The sequence below is a fragment of the Bombina bombina genome, chromosome 3 (genome assembly GCF_027579735.1).
Source record: "Bombina bombina isolate aBomBom1 chromosome 3, aBomBom1.pri, whole genome shotgun sequence".
In the NCBI taxonomy this organism is placed as follows: Eukaryota; Metazoa; Chordata; class Amphibia; order Anura; family Bombinatoridae; genus Bombina; species Bombina bombina.
In genome coordinates, this window is record NC_069501.1 from 971224612 (window position 1) to 971243774 (window position 19163).

The 19163-nt window shown below is 38.1% G+C and overlaps 1 protein-coding gene across 4 annotated transcripts in view; it reads right to left on the bottom strand.

Moving 5' to 3' along the window:
* The window catches only part of ADCY6 (adenylate cyclase 6), a 591281-nt gene that overhangs the window by 188388 nt on the left and 383730 nt on the right, over window positions 1–19163 (bottom strand). For all 4 annotated transcript variants that reach the window (XM_053708058.1, XM_053708057.1, XM_053708056.1 and 1 more), the window contains exons 5-8: window positions 15253–15374; window positions 11579–11690; window positions 7845–7972; window positions 3967–4125 (exon numbers count right to left, since the gene is read on the bottom strand). In XM_053708058.1, coding sequence (XP_053564033.1) covers window positions 3967–4125; window positions 7845–7972; window positions 11579–11690; window positions 15253–15374 — 521 coding nt within the window. The remainder of the gene's footprint in view (window positions 1–3966; window positions 4126–7844; window positions 7973–11578; window positions 11691–15252; window positions 15375–19163) is intronic.

Consider the following 19163-nt stretch of genomic DNA (forward strand, 5'->3'; position numbering starts at 1 on the left):
TACTGACTGAGGTAATAAGGAAGTGGGAGGGATATTTAAGCCTTTGGTTGGGGTGTCTTTGTCTCCTCCTGGTTGCCAGGTGTTGTATTTCCCAACAGTAAGGAGTGAAGCCATGGACTCTATCTTAGGAAGGAAATTACATGCCCTATCTGAATCATGAAAGTTTAATTTTGACTAGACTGTCCCTTTAAGCCTTTCTTGTTCAGTATCTGCAATTATAAGTTATTTACGTAGCCGGACACCCAGCATTCTGAATGTTTAAGGGAGAGACATGTTTTTTCCTTTTAGCCCTGGAGACAAGTATATTGGGTGGCAGTGCTCATATGTAGGGTTGTAAAGCGTTTAAAATTAGATAGTCTTGAATTTCTGTTGACTGCCCTGGAAAATATCATTACCAAAAAAACATTTTTTTTTTTACCCCTTCCTTACATAAAAAGGTCCTGTGAATAGTTCTTGAGAGTACGAGGACCAGGTAACAGCAGGACATGGGGTCTTATATAAGAGCTCACATGTGCTTAAGGCTGACTGGCTCTGCAGGATCATGGTTATGATCTGAGGTCTGTTATGAGTATGTGGGTAGCTGACAGAGGGATTGCATGGATTTTTTGTCTAAAATAGGCTTGCAGACAAAGGGTCTGCCGGGCCTTCTGATCTGATATGGGTATATCGTTGATAAAAGTGCCTGCATATCTGATCTGAGATTTGACAGGGATATGAGGTGGACAGAGGGGCTGGAGTACCAAGGGTTTGATCTGAGATATTATGTTAGTATGTGGCTGACAGTGATGCTGTAAAACCAGGGGTCTGATCTGAGATATGATGTTAGTATGTGACGGACAGAGATGCTGTAGAACCAGGGGCTGATCTGAGATATGATGCTAGTATGTGATTGACCAAGATGCTGTAGAACCAGGGGTCTGATCTAAGATATGATGTTAGTATGTGGCTGACAGAGATGCTGTAGAACCAGGGGTCTGATCTGAGATATGATGTTAGTATGTGACCGACAGAGATGCTGTAGAACCAGGGGTCTGATCTAAGATATGATGTTAGTATGTGGCTGAAAAAGATGCTGTATAACCAGTGGCTGATCTGAGATATGATGTTAGTATGTGAAGGATAGAGATGCTGTAGAACCAGGGGCTGATGTGAGATATGATGTTAGTATGTGACTGACAGAGATGCTGTAGAACCAGGGTCTGATCTGAGATATGATGTTAGTATGTGAAGGATAGAGATGCTGTAGAACCAGGGGCTGATCTGAGATATGATGTTAGTATGTGGCTGACACAGATGCTGTAGAACCAGGGGTCTGATCTGAGATATGATGTTAGTATGTGGCTGACAGAGATGCTGTAGAACCAGGGGCTGATCTGAGATATGATGTTAGTATGTGACTGACAGAGATGCTGTAGAACCAGGGGTCTGATCTGAGATATGATGTTAGTATGTGACCGACAGAGATGCTGTAGAACCAGGGGTCTGATCTAAGATATGATGTTAGTATGTGGCTGAAAGAGATGCTGTATAACCAGTGGCTGATCTGAGATATGATGTTAGTATGTGAAGGATAGAGATGCTGTAGAACCAGGGGCTGATGTGAGATATGATGTTAGTATGTGACTGACAGAGATGCTGTAGAACCAGGGTCTGATCTGAGATATGATGTTAGTATGTGAAGGATAGAGATGCTGTAGAACCAGGGGCTGATCTGAGATATGATGTTAGTATGTGGCTGACACAGATGCTGTAGAACCAGGGGTCTTATCTGAGATATGATGTTAGTATGTGAAGGACAGAGATGCTGTAGAACCAGGGGCTGATCTGAGATATGATGTTAGTATGTGGCTGACACAGATGCTGTAGAACCAGGGGTCTGATCTGAGATATGATGTTAGTATGTGAAGGACAGAGATGCTGTAGAACCAGGGGCTGATCTGAGATATGATGCTAGTATGTGATTGACCAAGATGCTGTAGAACCAGGGGTCTGATCTGAGATATGATGTTAGTATGTGGCTGACAGAGATGCTGTAGAACCAGGGGTCTGATCTGAGATATGATGTTAGTATGTGATGGAAAGAGATGCTGTAGAACCAGGGGTCTGATCTGAGATATGATGCTAGTATGTGATGGACAGAGATGCTGTAGAACCAGGGGCTGATCTGAGATATGATGCTAGTATGTGATTGACCAAGATGCTGTAGAACCAGGGGTCTGATCTGAGATATGATGTTAGTATGTGGCTGACAAAGATGCTGTAGAACCAGGGGTCTGATCTGAGATATGATGTTAGTATGTGATGGAAAGAGATGCTGTAGAACCAGGGGTCTGATCTGAGATATGATGTTAGTATGTGATGGAAAGAGATGCTGTAGAACCAGGGTTCTGATCTGAGATATGATGTTAGTATGTGACTGACCAAGATGCTGTAGAACCAGGGTTCTGATCTGAGATATGATGTTAGTATGTGGCTGACAGAGATGCTGTAGAACCAGGGGTCTGATCTGAGATATGATGTTAGTATGTGATGGACAGAGATGCTGTAGAACCAGGGGCTGATCTGAGATATGATGTTAGTATGTGATGGAAAGAGATGCTGTAGAACCAGGGGTCTGATCTGAGATATGATGTTAGTATGTGGCTGACAGAGATGCTGTAGAACCAGGGGCTGATCTGAGATATGATGTTAGTATGTGATGGAAAGAGATGCTGTAGAACCAGGGGTCTGATCTGAGATATGATGCTAGTATGTGATGGAAAGAGATGCTGTAGAACCAGGGGTCTGATCTGAGATATGATGCTAGTATGTAATGAACAGAGGGGCTGCAGTCGTTTGGGATCTGATATTGACAGTTGCCAGAGTCTGCTTACAACTAGAGATCAGGCATCTATCAATTTCTTACAAGATATTTTTTCACAAATCTGAAACTTCATATGAGCAATGCTTTATCTTACTATATGCCATGGTTGGTCTCACATAAATGACATTATTTGCATGGCAATGAGATAGATCGGTTTTATTCTGTACATCCAGAGACACAAGACCTACACAAATCTCCCCTATCTACACAATTACATAAGTAGGTGACTGAAGAGCAATATTGCCAAGATCAATGTGCTGAAAAGTTTCGCCCTGGTTCAGATGCATTTAGTATTAAATTTAGAGAGGTTGAGTCACAAAGTGCACTGGAGTGGATTATTGTGACTCCAAGGCTTTATGTTGGCTAGAGGCTCAAGAGACTGAAGTTCATTTATTTCCTTGATGTGAGGGAGCTAATGTTTGTGAGAAAAAAGAGAGAAAGGCTCTATGCCACCCACTACTTTAAACAGTGTCTACCTAGTTGCCATTGCTCTTTTATGGTGGTCATGGTACAGGGTACAGCATGAGCTCTACAGTAAAAAAAAAATGCCCCTCCCTTTTTTTTAATCAAGAAGTAAGTAGTCAAATGGTCGTAGTCAAATGGTCTTAGGAGATGAAGATGCCAATGTTCTACAGTACTCTGTTTAAGCAGGGCTGATTTTATGCCCTCATCATATGTTTTGCAGCTGCAGCAAGGATTTTAGTTCATCCAGGCACAGATGCACACACATGCTTTACTCTTTCACATGCTTTACTCTTCATTGGTTCTTAATAAAATGTTTTAGAGCTTTGCTAAATTAGCTTAGCTGTAGTGAATGTACTTTATTTAGATTTACTTAAGAAGAATATACCTTGACCGTTCATTGGAGTCAGGGGAAATATTATAAGCTATAAAAAAAAAAAATGTTTAAGAACAAAGAGGCCTTCTCTCCTCTCACATGGACCATTTTGGAAAGCCACAGGCAGTAAGGGACATAAAAAAAAATAAAAAAAAATGTTTTTCCTTATGCCCTGCTTTAGTGCAACTCTGTGATATGATCCTTCAGCCAATCACCTTGTTTTAGCTTGGCACAATAATGCATGACAAAATCTTCACTCACTCACCCAGCTTTGCCTCCAGCCTCCATGTGATTAGCCAAAGTCACGTCATTAGACCAGACGTCAAACTGCCATTTGCGCAGGCCCAGGACCCCACAGTGAACTCGGCCGCTGTGTATCCCCACTCGCATGTTGACATTCACACCGGTCACCTCCCGCACTAACCTGTAGGAGGGGTGAGACATATGTCAGAGTTACAATGTATCAGTGCAAGCAACCCCAGTTGATACGTATATACAGAACATATGTTTCTTGTTGCTTAATAGGACAAATAGTGACAAACCAATTTAACCTTTTAACTGTAAGGAGGAAGCATGTTGTTGCACAATAACTATACTGTAGTTCAGTGACCGTTATAAAGTAGGAAAAAATATTCATCTAAATATCACTATAGGGGAAAAAGAATCCAGAGCAAGATGTGTAATTCCCTTTTGTATGGTAACTAAATACTGGCACCAAAATGACTGCAATCAGAATACTGCATGGGGCAAAGTGTAACCGCTTAGCTGCCAGAAATACTAATGCATTGCAACTAAGAAGTCAACGCTAATGTGTAAAATGTTTAACCCTTTAGCTATAAAGGAGGTTTGCAATTTCCTTTCCCTAACCCAGTGTTTTTCAACCAGTGTGCCGTGGCACACTAGTGTGCCGTGAGAGATCCTCAGGTGTGCCATGGCAGACTGACAACAGTGTGACATATTTTTTAAACTTTGCTTGTTTTTTACTCCCAGTGCAGGGGTAGTTTGTAGGAGGCATGGCATAACAGCACAATACATACAGTAAGTGTGTGTTTGTGTGTATGTGTATATATATATATATATATATATATATATATATATATATATGCTGTATTAGTCTACAATGTGTGATTTTTTTTACATTTTGGGATGGTGGTGTGCCACAGGATTTTTTAATGTAAAAAACAGAATTTATGCTTACCTGATAAATTACTTTCTCCAACGGTGTGTCCGGTCCACGGCGTCATCCTTACTTGTGGGATATTCTCTTCCCCAACAGGAAATGGCAAAGAGTCCCAGCAAAGCTGGCCATATAGTCCCTCCTAGGCTCCGCCCACCCCAGTCATTCGACCGACGGACAGGAGGAAATATATATAGGAGAAACCATATGGTACCGTGGTGACTGTAGTTAGAGAAAATAATTCATCAGACCTGATTAAAAAACCAGGGCGGGCCGTGGACCGGACACACCGTTGGAGAAAGTAATTTATCAAGTAAATAGTACATACCAGCACTATTTTAAAATAACAAACACTTGATAGAAGAATAAAAACTACATTAAAACACCAAAAAACTCTTAACCATCTCCGTGGAGATGTTGCCTGTGCAACGGCAAAGAGAATGACTGGGGTGGGCGGAGCCTAGGAGGGACTATATGGCCAGCTTTGCTGGGACTCTTTGCCATTTCCTGTTGGGGAAGAGAATATCCCACAAGTAAGGATGACGCCGTGGACCGGACACACCAATGTTGGAGAAAAGTGTGCCATGGCAAAAAAAAGGTTAAAAATCACTGCCCTAACCTATTCCCTACCACCAAACCCTAACCTATCTGCTATTTTAATGGGCCTCATTTCAATACCAACATTAAGAAACTCACAATACTTAAATAGCACCCCTATAAATGCTACTGTTTTAGGGCCAACAATTTGATACAAATGCTTTCAGAGAGTATATGTAACAGTAAATGTTTTGACAGCCTTAAAATGAATCCTTAATATTTACAAAAAAAAAAAAAGGGATCAACTAAATAGTCAGCAGTTTTCTCCTCAGGACCTATTTAATGGATGGCTAACCCGGCTAAAATTAAAGCCAATCTGATGCTGAAATTAGCTAATATTAAAGTTATTCAGCATTTCGTGCACAAATAATCATAACATCAGTTTATGTTAAATTGTGCAATTGGTGTGTGCTTTGGATAGCTTAACTAACATTTATAAATAATAGAAAATGTTCTAGCAAACTTATAAACTGCCCCCACCCGGTTACTTCATAATGCCAACCGGCTGGCACATTTTTCAGTGGAGAACTCTGGTCAGTATAAATCCCACATGCATTTTGTACATAGCCTACTTCTTTGTATCATCTTTAGTGGACAGAGTGCAAAACAATAGAAAACAAAATATTCTGTTAATAATGCTTATGGAATTCATAGTGTATGAAATAAAATACAGAAGTTATTTTAGAACAAGGAACTCTCTTAGTATTTTTATATCTTAGTGTACACTTCAGATGGTAATATAGGCAGACTCTATGGGCCTTCTGGTGTCAATCAATGTTTCTAAGTTTTTATCTTATACAAAAGAATATAGTATATAAATGTCTTTAAAATAGAATATCCTATCAGACATCCGAATCCTTTGTATTAACATACAAAACCACACATTATACCGATTGGGCCTAGACCTTTATACAATAATTAAAGGGAAATTAAACACTAAATAAATGCTAGATAGAATAATGCAGTCAAAGAAAAAATTAGTCTGAGTATAACAAGTAGATGCATTATTTAAAGTTTAATTAGTTGTTTAGATTTTGAAAAAATAAGTGTAAAGTTTTAGTATCTATAAAAAAATGGGTGCTGCCATGTTGTAACAATTACTGTTGTGGCCAATTAGGGACATTTATAAATAGGTCACTAGAGTGTGCAGCCAATGGTTGTGTTCTGCACTTCCATGTCTAACAGGAACTAAAAGTGATCACAATTTCAGAATGGAATTACAGAAAAAGGGGACAAAATAAATAATGAAAATATATTACAGAGGTATATATATATATATATATATATATATAAAATTTTATATTACCATCTTTTAGTGTTTAATGTCCCTTTTATCATAATACAGTATACTACTATTTAGGCACACAGCTAGTCTATCTTATACAACAGGCTGCACTATATTACTTATCTAAGAAAACATTACTCTCACAGTATATTGCAGCTTATGCAGTAGAATCCATTTATTGTATAAGACAAACATTTTATTCAGTTTAAGTACAAGAAGCAACACAGGACATCGGCTGTTAATAATTTATACAACTCATTATAAAATAAGCAGAGGCTTTATCCTCATCTGCTTGCTAGAGATGCTCAGATGAAGATCATGCAAGTGTGACAAAATGTAAGGAGTGGTTCGGCCTAACAGCTGAGCAAACACTAGTTAAGAGATAAAAATGCCCTCTGGAGGTGCAATATTGCTCATGTTTAGCATCAGCTGATAAACACCCACATCATTTTTTTCAGATTGTATTTGGTTGTCAGGGCATTTAAACATTCTCTTTAAATGAACATTCAACTGCAAAAAATAAATGATCTAATTAGTTACAGTATGTCATTTTGGTATTGATGATTTAATCTTACTAGGTGTTTAATACCCTAAACATATAGATAAAGCTGCATATAGCAGCCAATCACCATCTCTTTTGCTGCTTGGGATCTGCAAAACTTGAAGCTCCTGGTGGGACTTTAGCTATGTATTTAACCCCATGTGTGGGTTATATCATACTCATTACTTCAAAATTTGCACAATTAGGAAAAAAGTTATAAATGTGTTGGAGTATGTTAGTTTTTTTCTCTTTTTAAGTTGAAACAAAGCACAAGCTGTGGTGTTAGTGAGCTGCTGCAAGTACACAAATCAGCCATGTTTTATAGACAAGAGAAAACAGTAACCTGCACATAGTTACCTGATAATTATGGAAAGGGATTTTTAGAACCATGTTTTGGTCAATAGTTTATCCCTTGACTTTAACTTTCATCTGATTTTATTGCGGACCATACTTTTGTTTTCATTTTTTAAACGCATCTTACTATTTGTTCAATATTATATATATATTCTGAAAAGGTACTGTGAATGTCAAAGATTTACTCACGAGATGGCTTCTATCATGTCCACTCCCATCTCCACGCAGCAATGCGCATGATCAGCTCGGGCTTCTGGTAGCCCAGATACACAGTAATAACAGTCCCCTAGGATCTTTATACGCAGGCAGTGGTTCTCCTGAAAAAGGGATGAGATGCTAATCAGAAATACACAAGAAGGAAGTAGCACCACATAAAGTGTCAGCAGAGACGGATGACAAAACCAATTATAGCGAGCAAAACTAACAATAGAAATACTGCTCTGGGGGCCGGCAATTCAGGTAATTATCTCTCAGCCACCTGTGGCAATTTTATTTGACTATACTATTAGTGTCCCTATAGAATCAGACAGGTAAATTATTGTTTTTATTCAAGTCTAGAAATTAATTATTTTTGCTTATGTAAAAATGCATCACTAGAGAATATGATTGCTCTTTTAATCTATGTTTTCGAAAAGTCTGAGAGGGATTTACAGTTGTTGGAATTGTGTGTGAGCAAATGTTCGCATTTGACATTCATTTGCTAAACTAATGCCGAATTTGGCCACAGGCAACGGAATTCAGAAATTTTTACTTGTGTAATAGTGCAACACAAACATTTGTGCAAATTTAGATATTTGTGTGTTGCACTATTACACAAATAAATCCATCGCCAAAAAATGCCAAATGCAACCGCAGGTTGCCATATTTGGAATTCGTTTAGGAAGCGAATGCCAAATATGAACATTTGCTCATACCTAGTTCCTTGGATTTAAAGGCAAAATGGTCATAGTATCCCTCCTAAATATCCTGCATTTTGCTAGAGACATTTTTTAGCTCATAACTGCATCCTTTCTAAAATTGTTTGGTCTGATGAGATTATCTAAGAAATCTTGCCAGAATTTTAGCTTGTTTGCTATTTATATGGTTCTGGTTGTGAAGGAAAGACACCTAAATTACTATATAATGCTCACAAAAAGGAAAGTTTTTGCATAATTTATCTGCATGCCGGCAAGTCATTATTAATCCAGACCGATTTTTTTATTAAAATATGATTACCACGGGGGCGTGTCCAAGCAGCGGCTGTGAACGGTCACATTTTTCTGGAGAGGAAATCATAATCCGCCGGTTATAGTTCCATAATCACAGCAACTACCACAAATACGACTGACATCGTATCTCTGCACAATTTGCAAGGTTACCCAAGGCTAAGTTGCCGGGGTACTTTGCCAGAACTGGTCATAATTTAAGCTCTCTTTGACATACCGGACTGCCCATAATACATACCACATTAACCAGCAGGAGTAAGCCCTAATACAACTATACAGCAAGGAATCACAATGAACCCTAACGAAGCCACGTGGGCCGAAATCCAATCCAACATACCGGATAAACTATGTGCCAAACTAGAGGCCTTGTTTCAAACCTTAATAGATAAAGCACCCTCTGAACAAGAACTTCAGCTTCTTATGGATAAAGTGCCATGAGCGAGATCGGCAGATCCGATACCACAGCTCTCTACGACATACAGGTCTAACATACCCTTGTGGCACAGAGAGCCCAAACAACTTAACCTACAGAAGACTGGAGACTTTTCTCAACAAACCAGCTACTTAACAACCTCATCCTCTCTGACAATTCCGAATAATACCCATATCCCCACGGACAATATACGCTGGGACACCATGAAAGCTACATACCTTTTCTCACACCCAGGCTATCCAGAGCAGGAAGCCATCATCTACCACCCTATAACGGCACACGGCATACCGTCAGGCAGCAATCCAGTGAAGGCTGCAGGCATCAACATTGCTGGTTCTACCGGCGATGAGTGGGGAACATCTGTAAATATAAGATCACCTGGGGAATGGTCTGATATAACCTCACGGTCAGGACTGAAACCGCAAACGGAGCAGCCGCTTCTGGTACCTAGGGAGGTAGGGAGGGTAGAGATATTGGTCCATAAGTTTTCAGAAGACCATCTGAACGCATCATACGGCTCAATTTGGAGTTGGAGCTTCCCAGGAAAATCTTCTATACCGTTCAGAAAGGCACCCCAGGTGAACAGAGGGGTTAACCCCATTCCAACAATTCCCCCTGAGGAGGCCAAAGCTAGGTACCCAACGCAGGAAAACTCTGGGGGTTAAAAGACTTATCGTAATGTATAATAATCAGGGTGTCAAATGTTGGAAAACACTAGCTGATGGCTTTGTCAAACAACACCTTGTCAGGTCCATATTTACCCTGCTTATATGTCAATACTGAATATAGGCTTATTTTGTTGGTTCTATTTCAAAGTTAACATAGTTAGAGCATCTTATGCCGGAGAATATTAAGGTTTTAACTACAATGATTGGTAAAGGCTTACATGACCTATATATACACTGCTCACGTACACATACAGTAGATACCACATACCCTATTTTAAAATTGTACACATAAAGAGGGAGACGATGCTTACAGCTTAGGGGAAGCAACACCCAACCCATTTATATCTCTCGAATAAGTTGAAATTTTTTATTTTCTGAAGTTCAATTGATGGCGCATGCTGCTTACTTCTGTATTAACCCTTGGGCGTGGCCAGTGGCCGGGGCTGCGCATGAAGGGGAACACATGCATTTTGCAGAAGCGGCACCAACACAAAACCAGATAGCTTAGAGGATAGATTACATAGGCGATGAATGAGTAGAGAACTTAAAGTCTTCTCCTGCAGCAGGCAATTATTCACAATAACAAGTTACTCATCACTGTTCGACAATTGTGGAATAACAAAGTTGTATAACCATTGAGCAGTAATTTTTTTTCAATTCTTTTTTATAAACACCTTCTCAACCAGTCCTGAGCACCCGGAGTGTGTCATGTTATATCCATTTTTACAGTTCTGGCTGTTTGCATCTAGTTCATTTTATCATGTTACCATAGCATATTATTTTAAGATGCAAATTTTTGTTTGTTTTGTATCCCTAGCTCTATAACACTACTTCCTAGCAGGTCCAAGAGTGATCTAGCAAGTATAAAGGGACTGAAAATGAGGACTACATTTTTAGGAGTACAATTTAATATTATAGAATACGACAAATATGTAATATGCATGTACTGTATACTGGAATTATATTTGTAATGTCCTTAATAAAAAAAAATATATATGATTATCACACCTGAGCTTGTAGTGTTACATGAATGTTTGCACACCCCAGGTGCCTAACTGGAGGTGGAAATGCACTGTGGGTAGTGAGCATGCCCTTAAAAAAACAAATCTTTACCGATGGCCTGTGTAAGCCCCATCCCTTCAAAACACAGGTTGTTTAAGCCACTCCCTTGAACTGACCAAGCCCCGCCCTAGATAACACTTTATCACATTTAAAAAAAAGCTCAACCCATAGATATGGTCCTGAATTAATTTGAAACAGTGTTTGGTGCAATGCAATATGAACATTCTTTTCAATAAAAAAATCCAAAAAGTATGCAGTAAAAAAAGATGCTCCAAGAGTGGGGATTTGAAATACTTCTGCTTTATGTCATCAGTTCACTTAAATAAAGCAGATGGTCGGCTCTGGCATAGATATCATTTAGAATTACAGAGTTTATTGTCAAACCCAAATTTACAAATAAAATAAAATAAAATGGGATTATGTTTTCACAATACAGAATGTCATTGCCCGGGACTTGAAGTCTGTCAATCTTACGTGTTATTGGCTGCTTTACGGTCTCAAAATACAGAATGTTTTAAAAAGCTCCCTTAAGAAAATGTGAAATATTGTACTTACCGCGGCCAGCTTGTCAAAGCGTGCAAAGAGCTCATTCAGTGTCATAACGAGTTCCTGAGCTGTACACTGTGATGCCAGACTGGTGAACCCTTCAATGTCGGCAAACAGAATACTGTAAGGACAGAACACACAGTAAGTCACCCCAGAGTATGGTAGGTACAAAAACACAATTCCAGTTCTGGTCCATATACTTACATCAGCCAAAAAATTCAACACAAATTGCTAGGAGCTCACAGTACAAAGATGCTACAGCAGGCCCATTTATCAAGCTCCGTATGGAGCTTGAAGGGCCGTGTTTCTGGCGAGTCTTCAGACTCGCCAGAAACACAAGTTATGAAGCAGCGGTCTAAAGACCGCTGCTCCATAACCCTGTCCGCCTGCTCTGAGCAGGCGGACAGAAATCGCCGGATATCAACCCGATCGAATACGATCGGGTTGATTGACACCCCCCCGCTGGCGGCTGATTGGCCGCGAGTCAGCAGGGGGCGGCGTTTCACCAGCAGCTCTTGTGATCTGCTGGTGCAATGTTAAATGCGGAGAGCGTATTGCTCTCCGCATTTAGCGAGGTCTTGCGGACCTGATCCGCCGTGTCGAATCAGGTCCGCAAGCCCTTTGATAAATGGGCCCCCAGGAATTCAGATGGAAAAAGCACACTGCATTTTACTAAAACAAGAAGACTGAAGCCGAGAAATAGTTAAATAATGCTTAAAGGGACAGTGAACCCTTTGAGATTCTTCATACATATGGGGAGATTTAGCACCAGGCAGACAAGGTTCGCTTCAGGGAACCTGTCCGTCCGGCATCACAGCCAGTGGGCAGAAATTCGCTGCCCGCATTTGTCATTGCACAAGCAATTGCTTGTGCAGTTCTGTCCCCTGTTCGCTTACAGCCAATCATGTGTGGGCATGGCTGTCAGTCAACCTGGTCAGTCAAGCCAGCAACTCAGAGGTGGTGTATAGGCTGCAGGCTCGCTCATGTGAGCCTTTACTGAAGCCCCCTGAAGCTGCATCACACAGCTTCATAAATCTCCCCCAATATGTGCAATGAAACAACTTTGCAGTATATTTTCATAATTCATTTTGTCCCTTTTTCATGTAATTTAGCTCTGAATATTAAGCAATTTAAAATTCTCAGGGTATTAAATGTACGCTGCTAACTTCTAAAGGCTAACCCTGCTAAATATACGTCCCTAATTGGCTCTATCAGATAACAACTGCAAAACAATTTGCTTTATACTAACTTTATGACAGTAACTAGCCTTGTTGTCTGTGGACTAAAACCCAGATTGGCTCCTGCAAATAAGACAAATGGTGGAGTTTGGTTAATGAAAAATTAGTGCAATAAAAAGGATGTCAATTTGTTCTAAACATGTTAAGACCTGGCTGATAAGTTATTCTATAGCAACACAACAAAAATGTCTTGTAATTACAAAGAGTTTACTGTCCCTTTAAAAACAGGTATAATGCTGTCCTGAGAAATTAATAATTTAGCCTTTGAAGGTGAACAGACAACTGAGCAGACTAAAAAGAATTTATTGATTTGTATTCAATGTGAAAATCTGAGTTTCTTTGTTCTTATATCAACAAATGCTAAAAAAAGAAAACCAAAGTGATTAATATACATTACATGAGATTTCTAAACTTTGCATTTTATTTTTTTTTATTTACAAAATCGAATATAGATATATAAGGTAATCTAAACATATATTATATATATATATATATTTCCATTACAGAACAATTACACATTAAATAAAAAAATACATTGTGATGTATCTACCCCATACACTTATTATATTTTAACCCTGGTCTCCAGATTGTTTCTTTATCTTTTAAAGAATACATGGAAGTCAAATTCAAGTTTTGATTGATTTAGATGAAGCAGGCAATATAACTTTTTTTTTATAAAGTTAAATCTTTTACCCACTTTACATCTTTCTCTTTGTATCTTTTGTTAAAATGTCACTTCTTTCCATGTAAGAATACCTAGTTAGGCTCAGGAGTGTGCACGTCTTATGTACAGTACTATATAGCAGCAGTGTTTGCAACAATGTTTAACCCTGCTGTAAACTCTGCTGCATTAAAGGGACATAAAACCAATTGTTTTCTTTCATAATTCAGATAGAATTTATTTATATTATCAAATTTGTTTTGTTCTCTTTGAATTCCTTGTTGAAAGGTAGAACTAAGAATATAGGCTCAGAAGCTGTTGATTGGTAGCTGCACAAATATGTCATTGGCTTTCAGCTAGCTCCCAGTAGTGCATTACTGCTTCTTCAACAAAGGATACCAAGAGAATTAACAAATTAAAATAATAGACATAAATCGGAAAGTTGTATGTTCTATCTAAATCATGAAAGAAATTTTTTTAGGTTTTATGTCCCTTTAAGACACGTGCACGCTCCCAAGCTTACTACAGTAAACACATGCAAACAAGTTTTTAACAAAGAATACTATGAGAAAAATTTACAAGTGACAATAAAAATATATTTTTTTTAATTGTAGGCTCTATATGAATCATGAAACTTTAAATTTCGACTTCCAAGACCATTTAATTAATAAAAACATGTTTCCCTCTTAGCAAAAATTAAGCTAAATATATTTTGTAATCTATATTTTTGCTGCCTTTAATACTCAGATAACGCACAGTTGCGAGGAGAAAGTATTATCAAGAATTACTGAGTGCAAAAAGATTCCTAATTTTATATGTTCACGTAAACCAATTACTTCAAACCAAGCAGCCGTAATCACAGAATAAGACCACCAGATGTCTAAGACATCTAAACCACAATTCTTCAAACATCTGTGCTGTGTTTATTTATTAAAGACATTTTAAGTGGGTCCATATACCACCAAGTAAGATTTTAAAATAAACTTCCTAGATACTTAGACAATGAGAAAACTTCTTAAAGGGACATTAAACTCAGTTGTATATAAAATCGCACTGTTCACACGCATATATTTTGCATGATAAAAGTTTAAGATAAATGATTCATCATCACTAATATTATCATCATTATGGTCATCATTATTTATTTATAAAGCACCAACAGGCTACACTGCACTGAACAGCTACACTGTACGTTAGTACAATACATAATTTTAACAGTTCAGAAGCAGAGACATATAAGGCCCTGGACATAGTAGGACATAGAATCTAACTAAAGAGTGTAACAAACTTATCTGTAGCCAGAAACAATATCTACTTTTCATAGCGGAAGGTGCATTTTGGAACCATCTACAAAGTGACAGACAGGCCCCAGCAATGGCGGCTAGACCCTTGCAGTAGTGAGTATGCTTTACTGAGAGAGCTTAAATGTTATGTTGTCATCTATACAAAATAAGGAATACAGATATTCAGATCTGCGCATCTTATTCCAAGAAGCAGAACTGGATCAAGTAAAAAAGGAGGGCATGTATATTTAGGAGTGAAGGTTTCCACTTTCACAGCATTTGATATTGGGTTAAAAAAAAGGGTGTTAATTGTAAATGTCCCTTTATAAAATTGTTACACCACAGATTTTGGATTGACATGACATAGGATACACAACCAGTATCAATGAAAAAGGACACATAAGTGAAAATCAGCCAAGGTCTGCACATATCCCCAAACTGCAAGGTAAAAATCCCCACCCCATATGCTATACTGTTGTAGAATTTGGGGAACCACAATACCTGACATTGTCATGTTTTTGAATGTAGATTTTGTGGAACATCATGTCTTCCTTCTTAGTGTTGATGTCTTCCTTCATCTCCATAGCAACATGTCGCGGTAACACAGACAGCAGGAGGCGCTCCTATATAGAAAACAAAGAATAAATCTAATATGCCATGACACTGAGAAAGAATTTAAATGGATACAAATATATATTATAGGCAGGCTGGGTTCTGTGTCATCTACTAGAGACTTTTAATAGTGATATAAGTGTTGTGTTCTTTTCAAACAAAACTATATATTTGTTTAACACATTTAGATGAAACTTAGGAACCATCCAGACTATTGAGGAGCCAGGTAACAATTTAAGCGCTAGTGAAGGATTTATGTTTAGATATAAGTAGTAAAATGGGCCCCATTCCAGTTTATAAGATGAACTGGAAAAAAAACATTGTATGTGACTTGGGTGATTTTTGTAAGCCATTTGCTTTCATTAGACAGAATACTATCCGAATCAGTAAAACCTTCTGAGTTACGTATACAGCTGGTTAAAACGTAAAAAAACCCAAACAAACAGGTTTTTAAACTTTTACAGACACAAAAATGTGGTCAAAAAGAAAGTAAGTGCAATTGAAAGGATAATGGCACGCTCTTGATGATAAAAATTAGCATTTATTATAACATATTTAAAAGTTTACCAAGCCACCGATACAAAATTCTGTGAGAAGCGCAGCACAACGGCTTACGCATTTCGGGAAAAAAGTAAGTAACACATAACAGCTAACTGATTCAGTTTTAAGGACGACTGCCTAATGTATATGCAAGTTTTTTACATAACTGATAAAAGCAACTTATAACAACATGCATAATTAAATTTAAAGGGACAGTCTAGTCCAAAATAAACTTTCATGATTCAGATAGGGCATGTAATATTAAACAATTTTCCAATTTACTTTTATCACCAAATTTGCTTTGTTCTCTTGGTATTCTTAGTTGAAAGCTTAACCTAGGAGGTTCATATGCTAATTTCTTAGACCTTGAAGGCCACCTCTTTTCAGAATGCATTTTAACAGTTATTCACCACTAGAGCGTGTTAGTTCATGTTTTTCATATAGATAACACTGTGCTCGTGAAGTTATCTGGCAGCAGGCACTGATTGGCTAAACTGCAAGTCTGTCAAAAGAACTGAAATAAAGGGGCAGTTTGCAGAGGCTTATATACAAGATAATCACAGAGGTTAAAAGTATATTAATATAACTGTGTTGGTTATGCAAAAATGGGAAATGGGTAATAAAGGGATTATCTATCTTTTAAAACAATAATAATTCTGGTGTAGACTGTCCCTTTAAATCATGTTGTGGAATTCATAACTAACCATTTTAACATTTCATTGCAGTCATAAATAAGCATTATGATGATCATATTTCAGTTGTGTAAAAGTTCATACATTAAAAGTGATAGTTGAGCAATATTTGTATCCTTTTTATTAAACCTAAATATAATGATGACTATTAACATGTAGACACAACATGCACATAAATGTTATTGTGTCAATAAAGATATGCTTGTTTAAACAGGCAAAAATGGTGCTTTGACAGGTCTTGCCAGTTGAAATGTTATAGTTAAAAAAAATGTTGAATGGTCTCAGTTCATAGTATTTGTGGAGTTAAAGGGATATGAAAGCAAAACTTTTTCTTTCATGATTCAGATTTTAACCCTTTCACTACCGGGACTTCCAGACAAAAACTTGCCCAAAATACCAGAGCATTTTTAGCATTTTTGCTATCCACTGAACTCCATTTAAACAGAAATAGAGCCTTGTTTTTTTTATTGACCTATCAAATCTATATATATTTCTTAAGTAGACAACCCAAGGTATTGATCTAGGCCCATTTTGGCATATTTCATGACACAATTTCACCGTCAAATGCCATCAAATAAAAAATGTGGTACTTTAATTTTTCACAAATTTTGGGTTTCTCACAGAAATTATTTATATACTGCTTGTGCAATCATGGCACAAATGTTTGTAAAACTTTCTCTAGGATACCTTTTGTTCAAAAATAGCAGACACATATGGCTTTGCCATTGGTTTTTGTCAATTAGAAGGCCGCTAATTGCAGCTGCACACCACATTTCTATTATTCCCGACAGTGAAGGGGTTAATTAGGTAGCTTAAAAGGTTAATGTTAGCTTTAGTGTAGAGATTAGCCTCCTACCTGACACTCCCCGCCCCCTGATCCCTCCCAAACAGCTCTCTTCCCTCCCGCACCCCCACTGGTCACCCCCATCATAAGTACTGGTGACAGTCTGCCAATAAAAAAAAATATATCTTTTTTTTTAAATAAAATTTTTTTCTGCAGTGTAAATTTGCCCTCTCCTTTAAACCTCCCTGATGCCCCCTAAAACAGCTATCTAAACCCCCCCTGCCCTAACTATTGCCGCCATCTTAGTTATTGGTAGCTGTCTGTTTATTTAAAAAAAATAAAAAAGTTCTGTAGGTAGTGTAACCCCCACCTACCCCCCCCCACCCGCGATCTTTAGTTAGGGGGCCCCCACATCCCCAGATCCCCTTTTCTGTAGCGTAGCTGCCCCATCCCTCCCTGTCCCTTTATTTTAACGTTTCTGTAGCTTAGGGCCCCTCCCACTTCCTCCCGCCTCCCCTCCTAGGCAGCCCACTCGCCACCCACCCACACCTCTCACTGGCTCCAGCAGAAGATTGTTACAGACGGTGACACACACAGTGTCACCTACACCGTCTGTAACGATCAGGCATCTGCTGTCATATGGAGGCGGAGCACCGATCGCGCCCTGGCTCCATATGCGGAAGATGCCTAAAGCTTTAGGAGCTCCAGATCTCTGCTGTAACTTAACAGTCAAGCGCACTGGAGCATCCTGAAGCAACAACATATATATACGTGGTGCAATACAATAGCCAAAGTACCGCACAATGTATATATACGTCGGATTTGGTGAAGGAGTTAAACAACTTTCTATTGTCATGCATTATGACATGGGTTTGAGTTAATCTGTGACAAATGTGTCTTCTTTATTGAAGAAACATATCTAGCAGGTAACTTGGTCAGTACTTGGAGAGTAAGACACTCCATGTGTTTCCGATAAACAGGGACAGTTAACCATACATAGTTTGCCTTTAAATACGTTTATGCTATCATATATATATATATATATATATATATATATATATATATATATATATATATATATATATATATATATATATATATATATATATATATAGTCTATATCCAATAAGGGACTGCACTCGCTGGATTTGGTTTAAAAAACCTTTATATCTTTATTATGGTAACGTTTCGGGGTTCACAGACCCCTTCCTCAGACCAGATAACAGTAGAAGTGAACAAAATGTGCAATATATAGCACTAGCCCCACCCATCACAAACATCAAAATTGCGCCAAAAATCACAATCACCATGGTGACACATAAACAAGGCCTAATGACCATACCACCAAATACCAGAAAAACAAAACAATCAAAAAAACAAAAACTGCATATGCAAACATCTTGCATTACCTCATAGCTGAATACTGATATATACATATATATGTGTGTGTGTGTGTATATATATATATATATACACACACACACACACAAGGTTGTAGATATGGGAGATTATAGGAATTTAACAGTAAGTAGGTAATGGCATAGTCTCAGTATATTAACTTGTATTGTAACAAGCACTGATTGATAATACACTGATACACAATACCATATATACACATAGGGAATCGTTTGTAACAACTTCATTAAATCAAACCTTATTTACAGTTCTAAATCATATTTGCAGAAAGAATATTCACATGACCCATAAACCTTGATAAGCAGCAAATGCGTTTAGACATCTTAAGAGTAAGAAACTAAAGTGTTCATACCAGGTCTGCTATTAGT